Source organism: Numenius arquata, chromosome 17 (genome assembly GCF_964106895.1).
Source record: "Numenius arquata chromosome 17, bNumArq3.hap1.1, whole genome shotgun sequence".
Classification (NCBI taxonomy): Eukaryota; Metazoa; Chordata; class Aves; order Charadriiformes; family Scolopacidae; genus Numenius; species Numenius arquata.
In genome coordinates, this window is record NC_133592.1 from 6810549 (window position 1) to 6833348 (window position 22800).

A 22800-nucleotide genomic window follows, 5' to 3' on the forward strand; every position below is an offset into this window, starting at 1 on the left:
GGTTTTGGAGAGAATGGGGAGAAAGGGGACTTCTCCCCCAGAGTAGCATCCAGAGAGGCTGCGGAGTCTTCTTCTCTGGAGACACTCAAAACCCCCCTGGATGCATTCCTGTCCAGCTCTAGGTGAACCTGCTTTGGCTTGGATGATCACCGAAGGTCCCTTCCAACCCCGTCCATTCTGTGATCCCTGCTGCCAGGCACCGCACAGGGGGATGCTTGCCCTGAAGTGCAGGCTCAGCCCTCCCCAAGTCCCCACTTCAGATACGTGTCTGAGGCTGGTGCCTGCAGTGGTGGGAGAGCAGCACTGGGGACAGCATTTCATCAGATAACCTGCAGACCTGGCTCACGTTTGCAGGAGATTCCTGATCTGGACAAGTCCCAGGTGCTTCCTTTTTGTTTCTCACTGTGTGGTTTTTTTTCCCTATTCTCTATGCTTGAAAAGTCTTTCAACAGCAATATCTCTTCCAAGAGAAACCACAGAGACCCAGATCTGTTGCACTTAAGTTGTCAGAGGGCTGGATTTCCTCACTCTTAGAAATGGCATCAGTGGGGTGAAATAAACCCAGTGACGAGTGAACCTTGAGAGGCTCCAAACTTCAGCTGAGATAAAAAAGAGGGTCGGGCTCCTCTCATCTAACCTTGGGTTTGATATCTCCTCTGCCACAGCCATCCGCTGGCAACGGATGAGAGAGATGCTTTGGAGGAGCTCCTGATTTCATACGAGGTCCCCAAAAAAGCATCACTGCAGAGGCTGCCAACACGAGGATGGTGATCCCTAATGGGGACACATCCATCCCACCAACTGGAGCCCAAGCACGTGGGGAAAGGCTGTGCTAGAGCGTGGTGGACACCGATAGCTCCTGCCTGACAGAGCTGCTCCGCTGGGAGCTGCTATTAATCAGGTTTCTTTCAGCAAGTCCCAGCACTGCTCTAAATCCCTGACTTGCTTGGGAACATGACGAATGGTGTGAACAGAAAAGCCAAAATGTAAACAAAACATCAACTCCCCCCCCTTCAGCCTCCCCTTGCCCAAAATTGAGTTTGAAGCCGTCAAAACATTTTGTTGGAAGCATTCAATTGATTTATATGGGTTTTAATTACAGGGGGAAAAAAATAAAATAGCTTAAATTTTAAAAGAAAAAGCCATTGCAAACGGGAATGCTATATTTTTTCATTACAAAAGTGTCAAAACAAAACCATTTTTTTTTGCTGCAGCAGCACTTTCTGGTGAAAAATGTTGTGACAAAAAAATTTCCAGCCAGTTCTCGCTGAGTTTCGTACTGACCCTCTGCCTTCCCCGCCAAAGCTACCATCTCTATTCCTCCGGCAGTTCTTAGAGGCAACCACTTCCTATACCTTAATAGACCTCAATCTGGAAAGTGATACACAGCAATCAGAGGGAGACATGTTATCCCGCTATATAAAGATCTGCAGTAGGATTTCATTTTACCTAAGCTTGTTCCTTTCCTCTAATGAACCACCGAGTTGGATAATTTAGAGTGTCAGTGAGCTCATAAATAAGCACGCCGACTTAACAAGAAAACTTCTGCTATTTTTAGCCAGAAAGGAAAAAAAAATAAAAATCAAGAAATATGGAATTTGCTCAATTCCAACTGCAGGAAAAAATAGGTATGCCTGAATTATTATTATGGTCACTGCTGTGATTTAGGGAAAATATTTGCCCTAAAGAATAACATGCTTGAGAAAGTGGGTATTTTATTCTAAGGAGTAAATGAACTAATTTTAAACAAGTATTACAGCCCTTGTTCAAAAAAGCACTGGAGCACACGATTACTTAAGTACATCATTAAGGGCTGCCTCGCCTCTAAATTCAGTTTAGATCAGAGATGAGGATCTAGTTTACAATGACCCACTTGCAAGAAGCCTCTTTAGGAAAATCATTTGAAACTGGATTTTCATGCAGTGTAAGTAGGCACAGAATGTAGAGACCGTTTTATGACCCCCACCAGCTCGGGCTCCGCTCTGGGAAAAGCTCACCCCGTACTCCAGGCTCTGCAGCCGTGTCCTGACATTGCTACAGAGCCCCCGTTGGGAGCAAGAAGCCAAATCCAAGACCCCCACTGCAGGATGGAGATGGGATTTTCCCTACAACCCTCGTGAACAGTAAATCCCAATGAAAAACTTCCTACTGTGTTGAAAAGGGAAACTCAGAGCCTGTACTTTTGCTCTCGCAGTGATATACAACATCATAAACCAAGATATTATCTCAACTCCCACAGAAAAAGCCAACATGACTTATGCTTCAAAATCCCTGTGACTACATTACATAAAGTAAAGAACTTTAACCCTCTATTAAAGGTCTCAGTCAAATCGAGTTTGGATGGAGACTTTGCAGGAAATTAGGAATATTAACCTGGTTCTCAGAGTTGTAATATTCGGGAGCTGGGAGGGCATAATGATGGCACACAGAGCCTGACAGGTTGTCCATCAGCTTCAGCTCTCCTTCCAGAGATTCCTGGATCAGCAGTGATATGGTATCAAACAAGTGCCTTTCCTAGGAGGGGTGGTGTATAGCATGCAGAAAGACAGAGCGAGCCAAAAAAGAGAGAGGAAAAAAAGCAAGGGACGGAGACAGAGAGAAAAAAGGACAGTGTATAAAACCCAACGAACGAAAGGGGAAAAAAAGGAATAGAAGGGGAGGAGGGGGGAAAGACGGGAACGTTCAGGGAGAACAGCAGTAACAGAACCAACGGGACAGGAGAGGAGAGAGAACAGTGCAGTAATATCACGGTGAGCAGTGACAGCGTTCTCACACATTACTAGAGACGGGGCCGACGCCGGCTGCCCCGGGACCGTGGTGCTCCCGTTCAGCGCCCTCCTCGGGGACAATTCTCCCTCTCAGCAAACACGGCTGGTTACTCCTGGGGTCTGAGCCATATCACGGAGCCGGAACAGCAGCATCTTGATACTTGGTGCTGTGAATTTCTACAGGACACTGCTGCTGAAAGGTTTCTATACCCACTGTCCACATTTCTGAGCAAGAAGACCTAATATTTGACACCTAAATCCATATCCAGGGGTCACATAAATTCAAATAACCTGACTTGAAGAGAAGCTGAGCATCCCGTCCGCGAAAGCTGCAGATGCCCAGGATGGACACACGTCAGGTCACTAATTCATGTGCCAGACATGGGTTGAGGTGCCTCAGTTGTCCTGGCCAAGTTCAAACCAGCCGGCCACAGCACAGCTGCCGGGAGGTTATACGGAGCAGGGTCTGGCTTTCGCAGGCAGCACGGGAGCAATTTAAGGATTGGGAATGCCTACTACATACAATGAAATGAGGACCGCCGTTACAGTCAAACAGCACACAGTGCAAAAATCCCGGGGAATGGGCAAGCAAAAGAGCATGCTGACCACAGGTCCTTGCAGGGTTATGTCCCAGGAATTGTATTCCTCTGCTATCATGCTAAAGCATCAGATTTTCCCTGAAAATTTTGGCTGGGAGAACGAATAATCAGAATAAAATCTCCCGGAGGTTTTTGAGGCTTCTGTTTGAGTCAAAGAGCAAGAAACACATTCTGGAGATTATGACTAGAATAAGCCCTTTCCAAAGCCACCTTCAGAGAGCGCAGGTTTAAGAGACTGAAGAGCTGAGGGTATCCTTCCCACTGATCTGTCTTGCAGCTTCTCTTTTTGCCAGTGTGAGGACTGATGCAGGACAGCAGTGCTGAGGACAGTTTGCCAGGACTCTGCTTAACATGTGCAACAACAGTTGGGACATGTTGTTTCTTCCTAGAGGACGTAATGAGTCTGGATTTCCCCATATTGCCCTGAACTCCTTTTTCCTGTGCCAAAGAGCAGCTTTGGACTCCATCTCAGACATCAGTGACTCCTAATGGCACCAGAAATTTCCAGTAGCTTAAGAACTGAAACAAAGCTTAAGTAGGGATTTACTCTTTTTCACCCTTGGACTAAAGATCATAAATGAGTTTTTCATGCATTAGAATACTCATTAGTCCACCCCAGGCAGAAGCCAAGATATGCTGTTGTGAAATCATGATGTAATAAAAACTAATGAGGTCTGTGTAGAGTTTAACCCAATTTGCAATCAGCTAAGACTAAAAAAAGGCTGGACCGTTTTTCCTGTATAATTCCAGTTCAGTTCTCTCCCGAAGGACCTGTCTGGGTCTTGACCTCACCTCTCTCATTCCTCACACTGAGTCTTCATCCAGAAACTGTGCTTTAGAGACATTTGCAGCTCGTAGCAGCTACCACATCACAGCCCTGCTCCGGCACTGCTCCTGCTGGTGGGAGTTCTGCCACCAGTTCTGGTGAGCTCAGGTTTGAGTCCCCTCTGGATTATTCTATTGTTAAAATAATCTTTTCTTACAAGCTTGATTATGGGGATGGATTTTAAATTGAAGTTACATAAAGCAAATTTAATACTTAAGCAAAGATTAACCAAGTTTTATTCCTCTTTTATGTTGCAGTTCATGGTCTGCATTAGAAAAGCAAACACATTATGCTCATGATTTTGCTATCAAAAAGGACCTAGCCCAAACTCTGGATTAGAGCAAATTTGGAGCTAGCTCTGAACTGGGTGGCTTGGGCACATCTCCAGAAGAAATTGCAAAGCTCTCTACCTCTGAACAGATGCATAAAGGTGGTCTGGAGACCTGCCCAGGGGTCTCTTCCCTGGAGCTTCAGCTCCTACACCACGCAACAATCAGTCAGCAGACAGCGAGGAATACAAGCCCTGGACGTAGGATACACCCACTCCTTCATTACCGACTCGTGCATGTCTTCCCCTAGCACATATGTAGGTCAAGCCCTCTTCACCCTCCAACTGAGATTCTCACCATAGGGTAAGCTAATGAGAGCTGAGAATCCACCTTGATTTGCATGGGATTGGTACATCCTCGGGGGCTCTCGGGTCTCTCTCCCCTGGCACTCCCTGGCCACGCAAAGATGTCCGAGGGGCTGTGTTGGCCGGGGGTGATCGTCTTCATTTCCATCTCCAGTTCTGCTTCAAGCTCTGCCTCCTCTTTAGCCTCCTTGTTGCTCTCCTCCAAGTGTTTCATGAGCACAGCTATCACCACGTTCACCAGGACAAACTGGGCCGTCAGCACGAAGGAGACGAAGTAGATGGGTGAAATGACGGTGTTGTAACAGGTGGACTCCTGGTCACAGTCTCGCAGTGTGTCCTGGAAACAGGGGGGGAAATGATGGAGGGATGTGAAAAGGTTCCAGCATGGACCTCAGTTTGCTGGCTGGTCATCTGGCTGTGATGGGCTCTCCCTTCATGCAGAAAACTGAGAAGATTGGACAAATTTCCTGTCTAGAATGGCAAAATACTTTCCAGTAAGACCTTACATTTCTGGGTTAGCAAGAACAAGCAAGTTCAGAGGAAATCATCCTTGGGGTGTGTGACAACAGACATTAACACCCTGCTGCTCCTAAAGGAAAGGCTGTTTTACCAGGTTAGAGACCAAATACACAAGAGCATGGCAGACAGATCCAGGGCAAAGCAGGGTGCAGCTACGACCCATCAGCTATCCCACAGCAGCTGGGCTTCCAGACAGTCTTTCCTCAAGTTCACACCCTGTCATTAAGAGTTTGGCCACCTTACACTCACCATGGGCTACAAATGGGCAGAGAAGCGATTTCTTCAGACTAGCTAGCACCCTGTGTATTCATAGACCAGATTTCTTCACAATAGCATGCCTGTATAGCAGTCCCCTAAGAGACATTCTCTTTCAGAAACCTGAGTTTTCCCAGAAAAAAACCCCACCAGAACAAAGTAATACCAATGACAATAGTAACAGTAACTGGAGTCTTAAGGAAAAAATAAATCCAATGCATGTTACTGAGCTGAACTTGTGCTACTTGAGAGGTGAGTCCCTTTATTTTTTCCCCTTCTTTTTAAGTTGCTCTCTCAGGGTAAAAAAAAGGGAATATATGGAGTATGCCAGGAGCCTGCAACCACAGGCACTGCATTGCTGGGAGGAGGGAACAGAAATGTTAGGGACTTTGCGGAACACATGAACAAAGAAGCCAGCTCAGTGTGGGACGTGAGTGTCCTGGCTGAGCATCGTTACCAGTATGGAGGAGAGTGGACAGCTTCTAATTAAGCAATTATAGGCAATTTTTTTGCCATGGGTCTCTTACCTTCATTATCCCATTCCAGTTGTCTCCCGTGGATACTCGGAAGAGAGTCAGAAAGGCCATCCCAAAGTTTCTGAAGGTGGCGTGCCGTCCCAGCCCCTCGCAGGGGTGCGTGTCGTCGCACTCTGTGGGACCAAGTGTAGCCGTGAGACCCCCACTCGCACACCTCTCCCACCCCTTCCACCGGCACAGGAAGACTCACCAAGGTCTCCAAACAGCTCCACTCCAAGAGCTGCAAATATGAAAAACAACAACATGAAGAGAAGACCCAGATTCCCCACCTGGAAAGAGAAAAAGAAATGGGGGGAAAAAAAAACACAAAAAAAAACATTCATTGATTTTTTTGTTCCAGACCTGTTTCTTGCTGTATTCTTTAATCCAAAACTTAAATTGCTTCAGGGGAAAAATGACCTCAATGTGAGGACTGTATCTCAGACTGTGCTTCGGAAGGGAAATGTGATTCTCTAATGACAGTAAAGATAAAATGATTAGCATTCCTCTGCAATAGGAAATTAGCTCTGGGCCAGAGGAGATCTGGTTTGATATGGCAGGGGGTTACCTGCGGCAGTGCTTGCATCACGGTGTCCAACAGGGCTCTCATCCCTACAGCCATCTTCAGCAACTTCAACACTGCGGAAAACACGTTCATAATATGGTAACGGCAGCATTAGCACGGAGCCACAAACTCAGTCCCTCTCCCAGGAGCCACAGATTATAGGAAGAGAAATATGAAATCATGTCAAGTGTTCTCCATTAGCTGCTATATTCTCTGGCCTTTTTACATCGCTCCTGGTTGCTTGGATACTATTAAAATCCCGTGAATAGCAGCATCACCTATCCTGAGACTTGGAGAACGCATCTTCCTTCTGCCTGCCTTTTCCTTTCCCCAGTTTATCTGTGTTGGACCCATCTCCTCCTTTCTCTGGTTATCGTGAGCAGTTACTTTCCCAGCCCTGGGGCTACTTTCCCACTTCCATAGGCTACCCACTTTCATATATGATTCACTGAGGAGCTGATTTACACATGTCTTCCAGAAGGTTGCATTTCCAATTGGAAACCGCATGTATTTTTAATTCTGAAAGGGATCCAATGCACAGGAAAAACACATTTTTTCCCCTTTGAGACACAGCAGCATTTCATTTCTCCTCTAGTTCCTGCTTTGCTTAGATGAGGGCTACAATCAGAGCAATTACGCCTCAGAGCACAACATTGCCCTTCAGAAGGGCCTGGGAATACTTTATTAAGGGCCTGAGCACTCACATTTTACGTCTTCTTCATTTGGCCCCAAGACCTCCCTGTTCTGAAAAATCAGGCCCTGAAGAAGCTGGCTTCCCAACTCGGGTATGTGTCGTTACGCATCTGAGGGGACAGATGGATGCAGAGTGACGAGGCACACTTTGTCACCAAGTGGTGAGATGTAAAGTCCCACGGGAAATTAAATTTATTAGATGCTTGTCTTTTAAAGCCAATGTACTCGGGCTTGTGTTCCCTAATCCCCGTTAGAGATGACTTTGATTTGACTGGCATATTTTTTTCCAGGTACATCTCTAGGAGTTACAGCCACAACTATTTCTCCTTTATTTCTAAGCTCTCAGCCTTCGTCCTCTTAAGAGAGAAACACATGGTCAGTTGGCTCAGCTTTTTGGCTCCTTGGAAGTATTTTCCCCCATTGTTCTTTTATTTGTTTACAGCCTGTTGATGCCAGAACTATGCACATCGTGATGGGGATGTGCCCCAGAACCGTTTCCCAATGCTTAACTCTCTCCTGGAGGGGACCCTGTACCTGGAACACAAGCCAATTCTGCTTTATTCGTCTCACCTCGAGCAATCCTGAGAACCCTCATGATTCGGATAATAGTGGGGTTAATTGGTAGTGAAGCGTTCACCTCGATCTCTTCCAAAGTGATGCCCATGATAGACAGCAGCACGATTGCCAGATCTAATTGGTTCCATCTGGAGACAACACAAAATGAAGTTTAACATCTACTAAGAAGCTGGCAAGGGGAGGGAGCTTGTTTCACACGAATTCCAGTCATTTCAATGGTTCTAGCACCGAAATGAATCTGCAGCATTTTTCTGAGGGTATTATACAAAAGCAGTTATGTTATGAAATCATTATAACTAATGCATCTCGTTAGAAAACCAGCCAGTTCCAAAGATATTCTTGACTGAGGGGAAGCAGAAACAAAAGCTGGGCAGTTTTCTACCCAGAGGCTGTAGACCTCAGGGGAGATGCTGTGGTATCTGTCCGGCCACTTCCAGACACAGCAGTCGTGGACCTCAGCATGAGATCTGCCCTAGAAAGGACCGGACCCCCTGTCCAGTCCTTGCAACAAAAATCACACTGGGTGAAGGAAAGACCCCAGGGATTTGTGCCAGGTCAGAGGGGTAATCCCAGCACGGACACCTGAAACACAGGGAGATGATGTGTGGAACCATTCCCCGGCTGCTGAAGGGCTTGTGTCACGTCCTGCTCAGTGCAAGCGCTCTTGGTATTAACATGGAAGGAGGCAAAAATGGGTGGAGAAAGATTCATCAAGGATGTAAAATCTGTATTTGTGAGGTAAGAGAGTGAAAAATCTAGAAAAAGAAGCAACATCATCCGCTGCTCAGCATCTGCATAAAAAGAGGTCCCTTTTCTCTCTCATTTCCACTCAGGACCAGATTCTCTCTCTTGGCATAAATTTTGTCCTTACAAGGTCCTCTTGATTATGGACACGCAACTGGTGTGAGAGGAGAACCAGCTGCTCAGTGTGAGACTCACTCCTCTTTTGTCCACCCTTAAGGGCCAAAGTGGTGCAATCACACTCCCTGGCATGTGCAATCCGTTCTCCAACTCACATCCCAAAGGTCCACCTTCCCTGGCTTCAGTCACACCAAAAAGCGTTCACACGTCTCAGACTGACATCACCAGGAAGAGTATGGGGGTGCAGGACACTGAATTTGGGCAGCTGTCTCCAGAAACCTGCTCCTGCCCCCGCGGCCAAGATGGAGCTTTTGTTACCTGTCTTGGAAGAAGCGACGAAACCCAAAGGCGATAAGCTTGAAAACAGACTCCAGGACAAAGATAACGGTGAAGATGTAATTGCAAATCTTCAGGGCTTCATCAAGAACCTGGGATGTGGACACAGGACCCGGGTTAGATGCTAGCTCTGCTGAGGGGGCTTTGATCCTACAAACCCGCCTTCCTCTTCTCTCACTGGTTACTCATTTCCTAACTACAGATAAAAAGCTCCAACTGTGGGCTCTCTCCGATGACACATGGCCCAGGGAAAAGTCCCAGTAGTTCAGGGAGTGCACAGGCTGCATTTCTGCCTGGCCCCAACCCAGCTGCTATAAATCAGGGAAGGGGTGGACACAAACCCACAGCACATCTCAAGCCCCACGGCAATGACACGGCCCCAGCTGGGGCTGCTTGGGTGAGTGGAAAGAGCTGCTGCATTTGCAGGTGGCAGCGGCGCAAAACCCCTCGTGCTCTCGGCAGAAAGCTGAATTTCATCCCACTTGCTCGTTTGTGCACTTTCTACAAGAGCTGTGGGCTGGCCGGGACCGTGGAATCGCTGGCCAAATGGCTTCTTTGTGACAGCCTGTCATTTACTCCTCACCTTGAGCTTTTGGCAAGGAGCAGGAGAGAGGGAGGGCATGCCAGCAGGAATGAGTGCATTTCCCTCTGCCCACCCTTCCCTCTGCAGAAGGCACAGCCTTGCCATTGTCACAGGTGCCTCCCGGCTGGGACAACTGCTGCACAGCCTGGCATTAAGCCACGTCAGAGGTGATTTCATCCCAAAAGTCCTGCTCGTGAAGGAGCACTGTGCTAGCAGCATCCTGCATGGCCCCTTAAGTAACGTGCATTGAATTTCTCACTGCTGGCAAACGAGATGATAATAACTGTGTCCAGGGCACTGTTAGGGAACGTGGAAGATGGCAACAGAGCGCTCTCAGACCAAACCCAAGACTTACTGATCCTCAAGCAGGAGAAATCATAGTAGAGGGGATTTAAGCCACACACTCTGCCTTCGTGCTACAGTTTAATCTCAAGCATCCATAGGCAAAAACCACCTCACCTGCCCAAGAAGTACAAGCCCAGCCACCAAAGGAAGCTGTGGCTCTGAACGAGCCTCCCTGTCGTACTGCAGGGGACCTGGGCTCTGCCAGCAAACGAGCACATTTATTTGGCAAAGCAGATTTTGCCCAGTAGCTCTTTGCTCAAACCACCTCAATGCGCACTGCAGCCCCTCCTCTCTGTGGGCAGCCGCAGCATCTCCGTCTGGGATCTCATCCATAGGGCATCCTGGGGTGTCCCACCACCGACCCCTTTCAGCAGCAACATGCCGAGCAATGGGTTGGTCGGATATAAAACTCTCTGGTACGTTTAGCCTTTTAAATATCAGCAGGATCCCAGCCATCAGTCACCCAGAGCTTAGTGATTTCGGGGCCCTGATTCAGCAAGACTCTCAAGCATGTGCTCGGCTCTGAGGGTGCTGTCATCCCAGCCCAGCCCAAGCTCGGAGTTATTACTCAGATGCTGCATACCAGAGGCTTAGAGACAAAATGTTATTTTCCTAAAGAAAATGAAAAACAAGATCCTGCCCAACGTTTTTATAATACAAGAGAAAATGTAGCTGCAAAACGACTGCGGTAAGACGCACACCCTAGAGCGATTCCAATCCAGGCTCCTTAGCCAACAACCTTTTTCATCACCAAATGACTGAATCATGCAATGAGCCTTCCAGGGTATTTAAAGGTGACCTGAACAGAAAAAATAAATTGGGCTTGTGCCCTTTCACTTTCTGGCTTCTTTATGACAGGCTGGAGGATATTTTTCCCCCTGCTTGCTTGTCTTAGTTGTTTGGGTTTTTTTACATTAAGTATGCAAGTCCTCTCTAGTCTTAAAGAATATTTCCTCCTATTGTGTGTTATATTTATTCATTGGGAAAGTGGCTAATAAAAATAAGTACAAGTTATATGGCAAAGGCAGCTATTTCCATTTCATTCTTACGCACAAGAGACTTGACATCCCAGGACAGGCTGTTTTTATTTTCAGAATATGACAAAGACCCAGGAACTTAGCGTACTAATATATTAAAATGTATTTTAAGGACCAGCATAGAATCTGGTGCCTGTGAAAATTGGGCCCTATGGGACATTGGGGTTTTAGGAGAAACTTTGCAAAAAGAAACATTTCACAAATTCTATTATTTTTTCTCCTTTTTTTTTTTTTTTTTGGTGGAAATCCTAAGTCAAATGGAAGATTTCAATGGCAATCTCACCTAGCAAACCAAAAAAACATGCTCTCATCCTCATTTGCAGAGCAGTTTGTTTGCACTTAACTAGAAGGGAGAGGTGCAACAGGATCCAGGTACCGAAAGCCATGGTTTGAGCTGGAAGCCAGATGAAGGATGGGGATGCTCCACAGGGCAAAGGGCCAGGTGGGGCATGGCGAATGGTGGCCATGAGGTCCAATAACAATACTGGCCTTAACTCTGCCTACCACGGCTGAGCACATCCCCCCCCACTCTTCCCCCCCTCTGTCCCAGTACCTTGGGCTGCTGGTAGTGCTCCATGGCCATGGTGATGACGTTGAGGCCGATCACTCCGGTGATGAACAAATCCAGGTAGTGGCTGGTGCACATCTGGTGGATCAGGAGGCGGAAGCGGGAATAATCCGAATAGTAGGGCTTACACTGAGCTTCTGCAGTGAGGAGGAGGAGGAGAGCGGAGAGGCATGTCAAGGCATTTCTCTGCGTCTTTCTTAAGTCAATGCACCCTCACTTTCCAACTCTAAAGATGATAAATTCTAGACCGCGTACAGCAACATGCTGTCTTTTTTATTTCCTTTTTTTCTTGCTGGCATGTTACCATTTTTAATACGCAGCAGGGCTCCCGGCATCTTACATCCGTTAAACATCTTCAGTGGGACATGCGCTATACTCAGCCTTATGGCATCGGGGATGAGGTGAGCTGGGACTATTGTGCTGCTAAACAATATTTTCCCTGTAGGGAAATTTAAATTAAATTTAAATTAAAACAACAATTTTTGTTTCTGCTGATCTTAAAAGTCCCCAAAGTATCTGAAAACCCAATTAACGGTCAGATGCTGGGGACAGATTTTACTAACAATAGCTTAAAAATACAGGCCATTGAGTTAGCGGTGGTCTTTGAAAGAGAAGTAATTCAGACGTATTATGTTCTTTGCAATAAACTGTAGAAAGAATAAAATTCAACACTTTGGCTGTCAGAGCCCTGAAAAATGGTCCATAAAAATACCAAGCAACACTGATCATTCAGCCTTAGCGATTAGAAAATAATGATCCTCCACTTGGACAAGATTATCAAAGTACAGATTTCACTGTTCGACTCATTCCCATGTTCGGCCGCCTCAGGGGTGACACATGCTCTTTAGACCCCGAATGTTCCTAGAGATAAACTCATTTACTCACCTAATCTCTAATGAGGAAATGCCAAGGCTGAGTATATAATTCAGTACAATTTTCAAGGAGGCATTATAATGCAGATTGAAGTGGAAAGGACTGTCTTGAATATGTCAGAGTATAATATTACTCTCATAATTAGATGATCAACTGGTTATGAAAATTATTGAGCTGTAAGAATTACATGGCTTGATATTTAGTGCCGCTGAGCAAATGTACAGTTTGATACATTACTCCAAGCAAAAAGTTGGGCAGAATAAAGCCATGAAGCCCAGGTTTGGGTTGCCCTCAGGGAAAACTAATTTTAGAAGATTAAATTTTGCCTGGAAATAGAATTCACTTTGTCAATAGCCAATGACATTGCAATCAAACCCATAGATTTAATGGTTTCCTGCACTCCCTGCTTTGCAACAGGATCCTGAAAAATCGGAGTTTTGTTTTTTCCATAGAGACAGACCTTTCCCTTACAGCCCAGGGACCAGAGAGACAAATCACTCAGCAGTTTTATTCTGTAGGGGTTTGGAACGCCCAAAATTCTACTTCAGTGTCATCAAATGAAAGGCAGCATTAATATTCACTTTCTGATCTGCAGCGTGCTTTAGGTGATCTGTACCTGAGTGCTAAAGCACGATATCGATGAAAAGGTCTATAAAATGAATTTTCATGCCGAATCTATTGAGTGCTTACAAAAAAGCAGACTGGTAGCTGCTGACTCACTCATAAGACTTTGTCAGATATCTCAGAATCTGCATAAATCTCCATAAAGTCAAGATATCTCGATCACATTATGCTAAATTATGAGTAGCAAATTAACTAAAATGTTTGAATACAATTAGGTTAGGAATAGGACCTATTTTTATGAACCAACTTATCATCTCAGAAAGAAACACCATCGTAATTGGATCACTTACTTCTTCTACATTTATGTATAATTCACATTCAGAAAGAAAAATGTCAATGTTTCTGCCTTTTCTTGCAGTGGATTTACTTATGAATAATTACACTGGAATTCAAATTTTTCTTAGCTGTGATTGACAGGTAATTCCAAATCCTACAGAATAGCACCGATGCTGTTAGAACAGAGAGAGGATTTAGAGAGAGGTTGTAAAATGTCTCCTGTGCAGGGCTCCTGCACCTGGATTAGCCAGTGCATGGCCTTATAAGCAGGGTTGCTAATTGTTCGTACATCCACAAAGGCTTCTCCCCCTTCACATCTCCCCTCTTCCAAACCCCAAGCCCCCTTTTCCACCTTTCCCAGCACATGCCCCCAGGTTCCCACAGCCAAACGCCTCTGGATGCTGCTCTCAAAGATGTGCTCGCAGTCTTAGAAAATTACCATTAGTAAACGTTTCGTCCTTCCCCGTTAACGTTGTCAAAGAGGCGATTTGTCAACCCTGTTTATGAATCATGCCACCACTCGCTTGGCCCATCTCCGCATGCCGGCCATGCATATTAGTGCAATCGAGGTGTTACCGCCCGATGACCCACACACAAGCTGGCATGCTGTCCGAGGACTAGAGATAAACAGCTACTGTGTCTAGGAGGGCAGGGAACTTTCTGAACCGATCAACCATCATCTTCTTGCAATTGTATAAATACCATTTGTTCGACCCGACCTGTGCAGTTCTGCAGAGAAGTTGAGCGTTTCTCGTGTACAATTATCCAGGTGCAAAGCCCCTGCCCCCTATCACACAGTATCATTTCTAATTATTGCATTAAAGATCTAAACAATACCAACATCTTGGGAAATACAGACATCTGTTAAACTCCAGGTGGTGAACTTCACAACTAACACAACACCACATTACTGTACTGTTACAATACACTGTGTCAAGAACAACAAGAGCTCTGGGTTAGTCTCGGTTATTACTGGAAAGGTTAACTTGGCTTCCCGGCACACATGGCGTTAAAGAAAAGAGGAGGAGAGCAAACGAACAAAAGAAGAATTGGCAGAATGAGAATGCGAGAAGATGGGGAAATACAGCAAAAGCCCACCACGAGGCACCAGGCTGGTAAACAGGGTGTAAATCAAGCTGCTTCACTGTGGGTGGAGGCTAGGAGCGGGGGAGAGGGAGAAGTGGCTCAAATTTAGGTATCATTACAACAGAGAAAATCAGCTCAGACAGTGAATCCTGAGCAATCTCCTCCTACCCCAGGTAGGACAGAGATTTCGCAGCTGGTTGAGAGCTGGCTTGGGAGAGTCCCAGCTGCCGCTCACCCTGGGCAACGGTGGTCTAAGGGCACCATGCCGGAAAGAGGAGCACTCAGTTTTAATGTACCATTTTTATGGTCTCTCAACTCGTTTCCCAAGCAGACACTCTTGTTCTCCTCTTGGCATCATTCTGCGGGATTATAATTGCTCCCCTTGACCAGGGCTGGGAGGCTGAGCACAGCAGCCCCAGCCTGTGTTCTGGGGTACCCAAACTCATCTCCGTCCTCTCCTGCCCATTTGGGAAGGCAGTGACCAGTGCTGTTGCAGGATAAACATTTCCCATTCCCAATCCTGCTCTAACATCTCCCAGGCCAGGTGCCCTTTCGCTTCGGCGATCACAGCCCAGGTCTGGGGCATCAAACCCCATACTGCTGTTTGCCTGACAGCTCCAGGACATGACCTGTGAAATGGCACTGGCAACCAGGAAAGCAGCGCTGGAGGCAGCCCTGGTTTTGCCGGGCAGAGCCACTGCTGGCTCCCAGCCGGTCCCAGCTCTCGGCTGGTCTCTGTCGGAGATGGGGGAAATGGGGCCAGGGCCACTCTCTTCCCATTAACTGCATTTTCTTGGGGGGAATGGGGCTGGGCACGTGACTCCAAAATATCTCCGAATAGAGGCTGCCTCCGAATATAGCCCTGTCAAGAGAGAAATTGCCACTTTCCCCGAGGTGGCTTTCGAGCCGGAGGTGCGTGGGCATGGGAAATTGGAATTCACGAGAGTGGGACAATTCCATTACTGTCTCCTCCAGCTTCTTCCTTCCCCTATAATAAGGGAATTAACTACTTTTCAGGTCTGAGTATATCTGGAGGACAGCGGCAAACCAGTGAGCAATGAGCCTGTGACGCAGCTGGATTTACAAACTGTATCAAGAATATTATTAGGTTAAAAAGTAGTTTGCACTGAAGGAACTTTTTTTATTTAAACACAGTGTTTTACTTGGCTTTTATTGTACTGAATGGATTTATTAAAAAAAATTTAAAAAAAGCAAAATGGAAAATGATGAATTATTTCCACTGAGAAGATTCCAGTTGTGATAGAATGTAGACTTGAAAAAAAAAAAAGGAAAAAATAAAATTATAATATCTCACTAAGCACCAGGCAGCAGCACACACACACAATACTCCATCTTATCTTCAGAGAAAGAGAAAAGAATCCCTCTGTAAGTGCAGAGATGTGTGGAAGTTTTGGGGTCACAACTCCCGATTTCTCACTGAACCACAGGAGGTTTGTCTACTGCACCCGGGACTGATTCCCTCATATCCCCCACAGTCAGGTTCAGAAATAAAATCTTTCTATTCCCTCACGCTGGTGCCTGAAGAGCAGCGTGGCACATTCACTACCACTGGATCCAAAGAAAAGACAACAAAAGGAAACACAAAGCACAGACCTGACAATTGCACACTTTTAAAGGCAAACTCTAAGAGTCTTTCTGAGCCTGCACGGGTTAACAGAGGGGTTTGGAATGAGTTCAATGCCTTAAAAATAAAATAAAATAAGACAGCCTTGATAAAGCTCTGTAGGATCAGGAGAGGGATCACAACCAAATAAAAAGAAGAAAAAATAAACAGACCCCCAAACCGTCATGCTGTCCCCGTTTTGCAGAGGAGGACAGGAGGCCTACCAAGAAAAGCAAGAATGAAGGCAAAGAAGTAAAAATACCAGGAATGGCAATGGGAAGGAGATTCAGGATTTATTAAAGCATGTTGTGATAACTTCCAACAAGGCCTTAGAAATATAAGGTAGGAACTTTGGTCTCCCGGAGTTATCCTCTGCAGTGAAAGCTGATAGCCCTCACCTTGCAATTTTTATTTAATCAAAACTCCCTGCAATATGTGAGAGATGGATGGAGCCTTGCTCCCGTCTCAAGCAGTGGGAGCTTGCTCACAGGTGAGAGTTTTAATGGCACAATTTTCCTAGCATATTATTTTTGTCGAAAATTACAGCTATATTTGTTTCTATGTTGGGGCCTCTTTAATTATTCAGGCTAATATTCTTAAGTTATGAATTAAACAAAATGCTTGCCAGATCAAAGCTTCTTCTAAAAATAAAAAGAGCAAGGGACAGATTTGCAGCCCTGAGCACCGTCCTGGTGAGGGGGGGACGGGAAAGGGAGACGTGAGCGAGCCCTGGTTGGGGTAGCCAGGTCAAACCCCCAGCTGGTCCATCCCCTCCAGGACCTGCAAAGGCTTTGAGGTGGCATCTTTATTTCTTTTCATTTACAAGATGCCTCATGGAACGAGCAACTCTGAATCAATATGAGGAATGCACCAGTTTGGCCGCACAACGGATAAACCCCATGTCCACGCTGAGGGCTGGCGTGGGGGCTGATCTTTCCATTCAAGCACCGAGGCTCTGCGCTACGTTGAATTTTGCCCTGCTGAAAAAATACTGTGCCTCCCTGAAGCACAGTGTTTGTGGAGCAATGAGCAAGGGCGGGAGAAATAATGAAATACCCTCCCTAAGCAAGACTGCCTGCCTTCCAGAGACACTCCTGCAAATTATTCAGAGACTCCTAAGTTGGTGGTTGGAAAGCGAGGGTAAACAATAAGGGACCCATTTCACAGTCCAGTCATTATTCTCTAAGAAAAACCAAAAACACAAAAAAAAAAAAAAAAGGAAAAAAAAAAGCCATGAAAAGTCTGACAGTGTCTTAATGAAAACCAGAAAAAAAATAATGCTGAAAAACATAACATGACCAAGGGGTAAATTAAGGGTTTGCAAGTGTCAGTCCTGAGCCAGGTCTGCAGACCTGCAGGTCAGAATGATATGCGTGTGCCATGAAGTAAGCAAACGAGCTTTGCACCACACACACGGTTTTAGTGGGATGCCTCACAGCAGCGGTGGCCAGCCGTTAGTGACACAGCACTGCCATTCAAGTGGGACGAGACGTGCCAACTTCCCAGTACCTTGCACTGCACTGGCTGAGCTCTCCATTAATACATCATCCAGCATTAGATCTAAAAGAACGAAACGGCATTAATCACCCGGCAGGACACACGGAAAGACTTCCCTTCCCCTTCAGAGGTCCCTGCGGCTCTCAGGTTCTCCGTTGCCTCTATTGGGAATGTTTCCTTGTGGGATCCTCTCCTTGTGCCTCATGGAGGGCGGGCTCAGGTACACAAGTTCATCGTGAAAAAGGAAGGGCTCTTGTGCTTCTCCCATGTACATGAGTGGAAGCCCAAGAGATCCCCGAGAACCCCCTGGCTTGAAGATGATGAAAGAGAAGACACTTCTGAAGGACAGACTTTGTACATATCCTGCTGTGCCAGAGCACCTTATATCTGCCTACATCTCACTGAGCTGGGATCTCATATGCTTTTCTGGTTTTCAGATGTCCAACTGGGTGAATGCATTTGAAGAGTCTACGATCAAAAACGACTGTGCAACCAGTTGGATGTCTACGTCTGACATTCATAGGTTAGTTTGGGCATCTGGGCCCAGCTGAAAGGACCCCCATGCAGACGTTGGCATAACCAAAGCTCTAGTCTTGGTATCATCTGCAAGTTCCCACCATGCAGAATAAAGCTAAGCAACAACATCTGTTGCCTCTGAGGGCAAAGCTGGGCATGGTCAATTAAAACCAACGTTTCACTGAACGCGAATTGGCAAAACTGCTCTGAAGCGATTTGGAGGGCTCCATACTTTGCTCTCGAAAGGTTTTTATGGCGACTGAATACTCAGCAATATTTGATGCTCAGTAAAATAGCTGTTTATTGCCTCTTTAATTAGGCATTTCATAGGACTGAGTGAATAACTACATCTCCAAGGATGGTTTGTGATTCCTTCCCGCTGGGAAATTGCCCAGACTTACATCTTTTCTTCATCTAGTTCCTCTAGCATTATAAATAAGGTTATTAATAATAACTAAACAACTATTTCTCTTCTACAGAAATCTCTGCTTTCCAAAACAGCAACTTTAAATAGGGATCTTTCTATCCAGCCTTTAAAAACATTTTCTAATTCATCAGCCTGAAACTGTGTTTGGGAACTTGGACTGGTTGAAAGAGCTTTCCAGGCATTTCCTTGACGTGAAAAACAAAACAAAACAAAAAATCCATCTGTATCCCACTTAACTGAGAACAGTTTAACGTGTCCTCCACTGCTCTTGAGGGAAGCCTCCATCTTTCCACTGACCATCGAGGAAGCCAGGCTCTCGGCATAAACCAAAGTTTGATGTCCAGAGGCTGGTGTGATACATCCTATTGGTTACAAAACCCGTGAAGCTCATGGGACTTAAAGTCGTGACCAAAGGAAAGTGCTGAACTGAGAGAGGCTGAGACACCGTTGTGGCATGTGGTTGCACGATTAAGCCTGTCACAGCTATTAAACACCTCTTAGGCTATTAAAAAAAATAAAACAGACTTAATATTACCAGCTTTTGGAACAAGCACCTGATCAGACAGCCTCTTAAACAGTACTGAAGTCTGTCAAAGATAGAGAAGAGATGTGAAAGGGGACGCGGAGAGAATAGCAGGCGGACTGACCAGGGAGAGGAAGAGCGAGGCCATGGACACAAAGGGCAACGGAGAAAGTTCAGTCAGAAGAGAGAGCATGCAAGAAGAGTACCTCCGACCTGTGGCCTCTGGCTGACTTATTTCTTACTTATTCAACCAAATTAACAGAAAAAAAGGACTAAAGGACAAATGTCAGGTTGGAGACTTTTGACAGAGTGGAGGTCTAGCCTCCTTTCACCTGTAAAGCCTTCTTGAGGCAGGGCTGCAACCTTGCACATCCAGTTTGGAGTTTGGTTCAATTTGTATCAGTGCTATTTTGTCTAGTTAGTTACTCTCCTCAACTGCTTTTTTTTTTTTTCTAATCTGTATTTCTCAAGCAAATGCATTGATATGTTTCTCTAAGGAGTTTTTAAGCATCACTAGAATGAGATGGCTCCATTATTTTATTACACTCTTGAATAGCAGTGGTGCTACTGTGCCAATAAATAAACCTGCTTGATAAATGGGACAGGTAACATCACTGTGGCATTACAAGGCTGTAATAAACCAAATAGTGAATCCAGTTATCAGCAACAGTGCTCATGACTCAGAAGATTTATGGTGCCATTCGGCACTGCTGATCTTTGCAGTTGTCACTATTTGTGTAACACTGAGCTCTGCTATCCAAGAAGCTCCAGGTCTGATTATCATTGTATTTTAATTTAAATAACCTCCAATGGAAAGGTCATTGCAAATCATGCAGCCATTAAAAAGGCTTCCATGGCTCCTTGCTCAGCCTAAAACAACACTATTTCCTTCATGCAAATTTTATAGCTGGACATGCTTTTGGGAGAAGAATGATCACCAGACGCGAGGCAGGGAGGGGAGGGAGAAGGGGATCGTGTGGAAGGTCAAGCAGGACTCAGAAAGATGTGGAAAGACTACCGACCAGCCATCTGTTTCTCCTTACTCCTTCTCTTTTTCTCCAGCCGGCGAAGCCTCTTCTCCTCCCGCCTCTTGGCTTCTTCCTCCTCCTGGTGCTGCCGACACTTGTGGAAATTCTCCACCACCACCCCCACGAACATGTTGAGGACAAAGAAGGCCACAATCAGCAGGAAGGAGATGAAGTAGAGGAGCATCCATGGGTTGTAGTTCATGACTGGCTGCAAAGCGGCGGAAGGCAAATGTCAACTGAACCTCAAAAAAAAAAAACCCAAACAAAAAACCCCCAACAAAATGGGAGCAAACTGATGCATCTGCCACATCCACAAACCCATGGGTGCCCCTTTGAGGCAGCTCTGTGTGCTCTGCTCTTCCTGAAAATTAGTGCCTGCTGAGACACTTAAACTGAATGCTCCCAAAACACAAAGCACACTGAGGACAGAAGAACCACCTCTGTTCTGCCAGCAGCAGGATAGCACATCCTCTGCAGCTATTGTAAGTTCCTCCCTGAAAACCTGTACCTACACAAAGCACTTCTTTTCTCCCGAAATGTCCAAATTGCTTAAGAAGTCAAACCATTCTTCCATAGGTGCGATTCTCCTAATGCTCGTTACACCAGTCGTGTTGCAAAATCTGTAGGGAAAAGGCTCGGTCCAGATCCAGACTTTTCACTTGACTCCTTGTCACACCCCAGGACTTGGGTTAAACGGCTGCCTTGATTCCAACCCCATAACCCCATTTGACAGTGGAAGCCAACAGTTCTTTGCAAAACGAGCCCAAATGTGTCACCTTTGACAACTCATTTCTTACAGCTCTGCTAGAGCACGTACCTGCTGGTCGACTCCCACAGCATCTAAGCCATCGTACATGATATCCACCCACCCGTCCTTGGAGGCCAGAACAAAGAGAGACATCAGGGCCTAGAAGTACATGGGAAAAAAGTTAGACAGAGTTGCAACTAAAGCTTTTTTCCCTGTAACATTTTACTCCTCTTTGCCCTTTCCTGTCTGGGGATTATCATTACCTGTCTGATAATGGGACACTTTGATGCCCAGGGTTTCTCCTGGCTGCAAAAACCTATCAATGTCAGTGCCTGGTTCAGCAATGAGCGCTAATTCGGAAACCACAAAGCTGAAGACAAAAGCAGCTTCATTTCCACCCTCCAGGTCTCTACCGCTCCCGACTAATTAGTCCTTACCATGCTGCTAAAATAAGGCTGTGCTGCAGAGATGGTTGAAAGTGTCCGGCTCTATTAGACAAGCCCTTCTGCAAGATATATTTGGTTTGTTATGTAGCAGTGAAGCAATTAAGTACTCCACAAAGCCACGTGTGCTTGTTCTGTACCGAAAAGAAGTGTATGCCTGCTTGGAAACACTACCTTTGGGATTTACAGAGACAGAATGCTGTGTATGTGAACTGAATATTTACTGCGACTGGTAATGCCCTGTAAGAAAATCCCATGGGATAATAATGCACAGGTTTTAAGTCAAGGAAGTAAAGGAGCAAAGAAGCAGATTACCATTCTATTAATACCTGGCCGAGATTATCAAAATTATACTTGTGCCGGACCCATTTGTAGCTTGCTTCTGTACAATCCGATTTATTTGTGATGTTTCTGGTGTCCTCCCCCTGGCAGACAAAAAACTTGCCTTTGAAAAGCTGCAAAACACACAAAGAAGAGAGGAAAGGTAAGGGTTTGGTCCGCAGGATTTCTCTGCAGATGATGGGCACTTCTCCCGGGGCGTTCTGCACAGCCCACGCCAACCAGAGAAGTTAAGGGAAATGGCCTCATTCGTGCTGGTTATTAAGTGCGAGCAGCCTGTATAATATGCACCTAATGAGCAAATGCCTGATTTCACATCATTTAGGACACCCACCTCGTGCATTAGGTTGTCTGGTTCAGTGATCTGAGACTGGCCTAAAGGCCTTTGCTTCTGGGTCACCAGCTCAAGTGCGGCCCTGGCTAATAGCCCAGACCAGCTAATGGCTCCTTACCACACGTGGAAATGACTCCGGCGACTCCAGCCCAGTTAACGATGCTGGTTTCAAGAGTCACCGACAAGTTAAATGTAACTGGGGCCCTCTGTCAGCAGAGAAAAGGTGGCACTGAGGAGGCGCAGTGATGGATTAAGCTCTGCTCTTACAGGTCACGAGGGGACACATCAGAGAGGAGCCGAGCTGCTGCAAGTGACGTTGGGGTCTCGCTGGAACAAGACTGCTGTCAGTCCAGCTCCGGTCTCTCCCCCTGGATGCTATTCTTCAGCCATCATTAGGCTCCGCAGCCCATGCAGGGGTCTCTGAAATTATTCCTTCTGCAGAGCTTAAGAAGTCAAGCCCAACTGGCACTGGGTACCTGATCCCAAGCTTATTCCCTTTAGTGTAATCCAGGAGAGATGTGACTACTGGGGAGTCAGCTCCTGATTTACACCCGCATGAGGAACATGAGCCTCCACACGCTTAATTCTAGACCCGGTGCTTCCTGTGCACAGAACAGAAAGTGGCAGGGGATGATTACTGCTTCAGACAGGGTGATTGATGCTAGCAGGATGGATGGTATCAGAGCCCGGGAGACATTCAACAAATCTGGTTTTATTTGCTGACAGAAGCTATTGACATTACTGTTTTGGGGGGAAATGGCAACCTGTTCTCCAGGCTCCTT

At 46.0% G+C, this 22800-nt stretch overlaps 1 protein-coding gene across 1 annotated transcript in view; it reads right to left on the reverse strand.

Moving 5' to 3' along the window:
- Positions 1-22800, reverse strand: part of CACNA1G (calcium voltage-gated channel subunit alpha1 G) — a 147779-nt gene that overhangs the window by 11913 nt on the left and 113066 nt on the right. The window contains exons 25-36 of the mRNA XM_074159993.1: positions 21675-21800; positions 20972-21061; positions 20149-20362; positions 17673-17723; positions 11666-11817; positions 9130-9239; positions 7945-8078; positions 6685-6755; positions 6328-6406; positions 6129-6250; positions 4820-5164; positions 2374-2514 (exon numbers count right to left, since the gene is read on the reverse strand). Coding sequence (XP_074016094.1) covers positions 2374-2514; positions 4820-5164; positions 6129-6250; positions 6328-6406; positions 6685-6755; positions 7945-8078; positions 9130-9239; positions 11666-11817; positions 17673-17723; positions 20149-20362; positions 20972-21061; positions 21675-21800 — 1635 coding nt within the window. The remainder of the gene's footprint in view (positions 1-2373; positions 2515-4819; positions 5165-6128; positions 6251-6327; positions 6407-6684; positions 6756-7944; positions 8079-9129; positions 9240-11665; positions 11818-17672; positions 17724-20148; positions 20363-20971; positions 21062-21674; positions 21801-22800) is intronic.